Source organism: Lipotes vexillifer, unplaced genomic scaffold (assembly GCF_000442215.2).
Source record: "Lipotes vexillifer unplaced genomic scaffold, Lipotes_vexillifer_v1.1 scaffold63, whole genome shotgun sequence".
In the NCBI taxonomy this organism is placed as follows: domain Eukaryota; kingdom Metazoa; phylum Chordata; class Mammalia; order Artiodactyla; family Lipotidae; genus Lipotes; species Lipotes vexillifer.
The window spans coordinates 1,021,272-1,023,602 of record NW_006784492.1 but is presented as its reverse complement, the minus strand read 5'-3'; the positions used below and the strand labels follow the sequence as shown (position 1 = coordinate 1,023,602).

The 2,331-nt window shown below is 64.7% G+C and overlaps 1 protein-coding gene across 1 annotated transcript in view; it reads left to right on the top strand.

Annotated features, from left to right (window-relative positions):
- Nucleotides 1–1,895, top strand: part of TRMT44 (tRNA methyltransferase 44 homolog) — a 24,636-nt gene extending 22,741 nt beyond the window's left edge. Inside the window, exon 11 of the mRNA XM_007456898.1 lies at nt 1,666–1,895. Coding sequence (XP_007456960.1) covers nt 1,666–1,895 — 230 coding nt within the window. The remainder of the gene's footprint in view (nt 1–1,665) is intronic.
- Nucleotides 1,896–2,331: the final 436 nt, after the last annotated feature.

The window sequence follows — 2,331 nt, the reverse complement described above, 5'->3', positions numbered from 1 at the left end:
CCCACCCGCCCCCGCAGGACTCGTCGGCCCCTGCCCCCTGCAGGGCCACCCCTAATCATCAGTGCCTGCTTCACAGGCCCTACAAATCCTGCCTGGGTCCCCTTCCCCCGACCCTGCAGGGATTGCTCCAGCCTGCCCTGAGGGAGCGTGGACGGGCCAGCCTCTGTGGAGGGTTAGGGTCTGCACTTGGCTTTGGCCCCAGCGAGCCCGTCACCCTCTCGCCCGGACTTCTCTTGAGCCTGTCCAGGCCGTCAGGGTCTCCTCGTCTTTCTGGGGCACCCACGGTGGGAGTCTGCGGGAGTCTCAACTCCCAGGCTCCTTTGCACACAGCTGGGGGGCTCTGGCCGCCCTGCCCCGGCTGGGGCGTGTCGTTCCCGGCTGCGCCAGGAGGGGCTGCTGTGAGAGCGCCTGTGGAAGGCGGGGGCTGCTTGCCCAGCTGCCGGGCCAGGACAGCCGAGCTCTCAGCGTCTGCCTCATGGGAAGCAGGGCTGGCCTGGCCCTTCCTAGGTGCTTCTCGGCTGCCCCCTGAGGGTGAATCCCTGCGTTGTGTCCCTCGTGCGGAGAGGCACCTCTGCAGTTCCTTCCTCTGGTTTCAGGGGACAGTTTTCGATAAGCATCAGTCTGCAGAGACAGTCTTGTATTGCTGCAACACGAGGCAATTTGAAAGCGAAATTCAAGCTTGAATGCACACTTTCAAGTTTTCCTTAGAAGTTGGAGAGCCAGATTTGTTCAGTAAGCTTCCTTTATTTCTGCCGAGCCTTTCCGTCTCCAGGTGACTGTATAGTTTTCAGGGAAAAGCAGGACGGGTTTGGTTCCTCTGGCCCCGTCTCACGTGGGGGTGTTGGCGTCTCGGGAGGAAGCGGCCAAGCGGAAGCTTCCAGCGCAGCTTCAGCCGAGTTGGGGCGGCTGGTTCAGGAGGCGTTTGGGCGGCCCCGGGCCCTCCGCCTGCACCGCCTTGGGGTCCTCCAGCCGCCCAGCTCTGCGGCCACCCCGCCCACATAGGTCCCCCCCGCCGCATCTCAGCCCCTTGCTGCTCTGTGAGGGCCTCCCGCCCTGCCCCTGCCCCCACTTCCCGTTTACGTTTGGGGGCTCTGCCTGGGACCCTGCTGGCCCCCGCGGCCTGCCCCTCATCTCCACCTGCCTGGACAGGGCCTCTCCCCCGCTCGTTCCGCTCCCTCCTTATGACGCGGACGTGTGCCGTCGAGGGCCAGTGCCGCCACGCAGACGTCCTGCCCGCATCGGGACCATGCTCATGGTTGGCGTTAGCCTTGTTCCACGAACCGGTGCCCACGAGTGGCCACGCCTGGGTCCCGTCGCCAGCAGGACCTCAGGCAACGGCTCCTTGCCCTCCACCTGGTGTGCGGCAGCCCCTCCTGACGGCTCCCAGCCCCAGGCGCCTGCACCCGGTCCTTGCTCCCCTCGGCCCCTCCCTCGCGCTCCCGTGTGTGTAGGTGCGACTGCAGGCTGCGGGCGGGTGGGGGCCTGGGGCTGGGGCCATGGCCCGGGATCCCAGCGCCTCTCCCCGTCCCGCTGCCGAGCCTGCGGGGACTGCGTCTCCTGTGGCCGCACCCCGGCCCTGGACAGCTGTCCCCACAGAGCCCGGTCACCTGCTCAGCTCACAGTTCACTCCTCAGCTGTGTCTTTTCTCTTTGTTCCCAACCCCAGTTCTGAACGGGCGAGTTCGCATCCGCGACTGGAGGGAAGAGAGGCCTCGGAAGGGAAAGGAACCAGAAGCAAAACGGAGGCAGTTTTCGGAAACCTTCAAAACCCGCCTCTGTTGGTTTTTCGCTCATCACCCTGACGGTTGTGTTCTGCCTGCAGACCGCTGCCCGTTTGCCCACGGGCCTGGGGAGCTGCGGCTGGCCACCACCAGGAAGAGCGAGCAGGCTCTGTGAGCCGCTCCGCCTGCGCGAGGCCTGGGGCCGGGAGGCCGAGCCTGAGGGAGACTCCCGGCGCCGCCGAGCGCTGCGCTTCTGCCCTGGTGGCGTTCAAGGTCGTTTTCCTTCCTCCTTGCTCCAGGTTCTCACAGGGGACGTGCTCACGCCCCACTGAAGCTAGAATCACTCACACCTCCCCCCACCCCATCCCAGTGCTGGGTTTGTTTTAAATGTGGTCGCCCTTAAATGTGTTCAGCATCTTTACATCAGGAAGAGAGAGTGACAGTCTCGTGGTGTCTCGTGGCTCAGGAGGTGTGGGAAGTGCTTGAACTGGCCCTTCTCAGTGTGTAGTTGGGTGGCTGCGCCGCCAGCCACTAGCTACTCCGGGCTTGGCCTCCTTCACCTGCCCTAGATCTCCCCACAGGTACCGTTAATTCTCATTCCGGGAAAACAA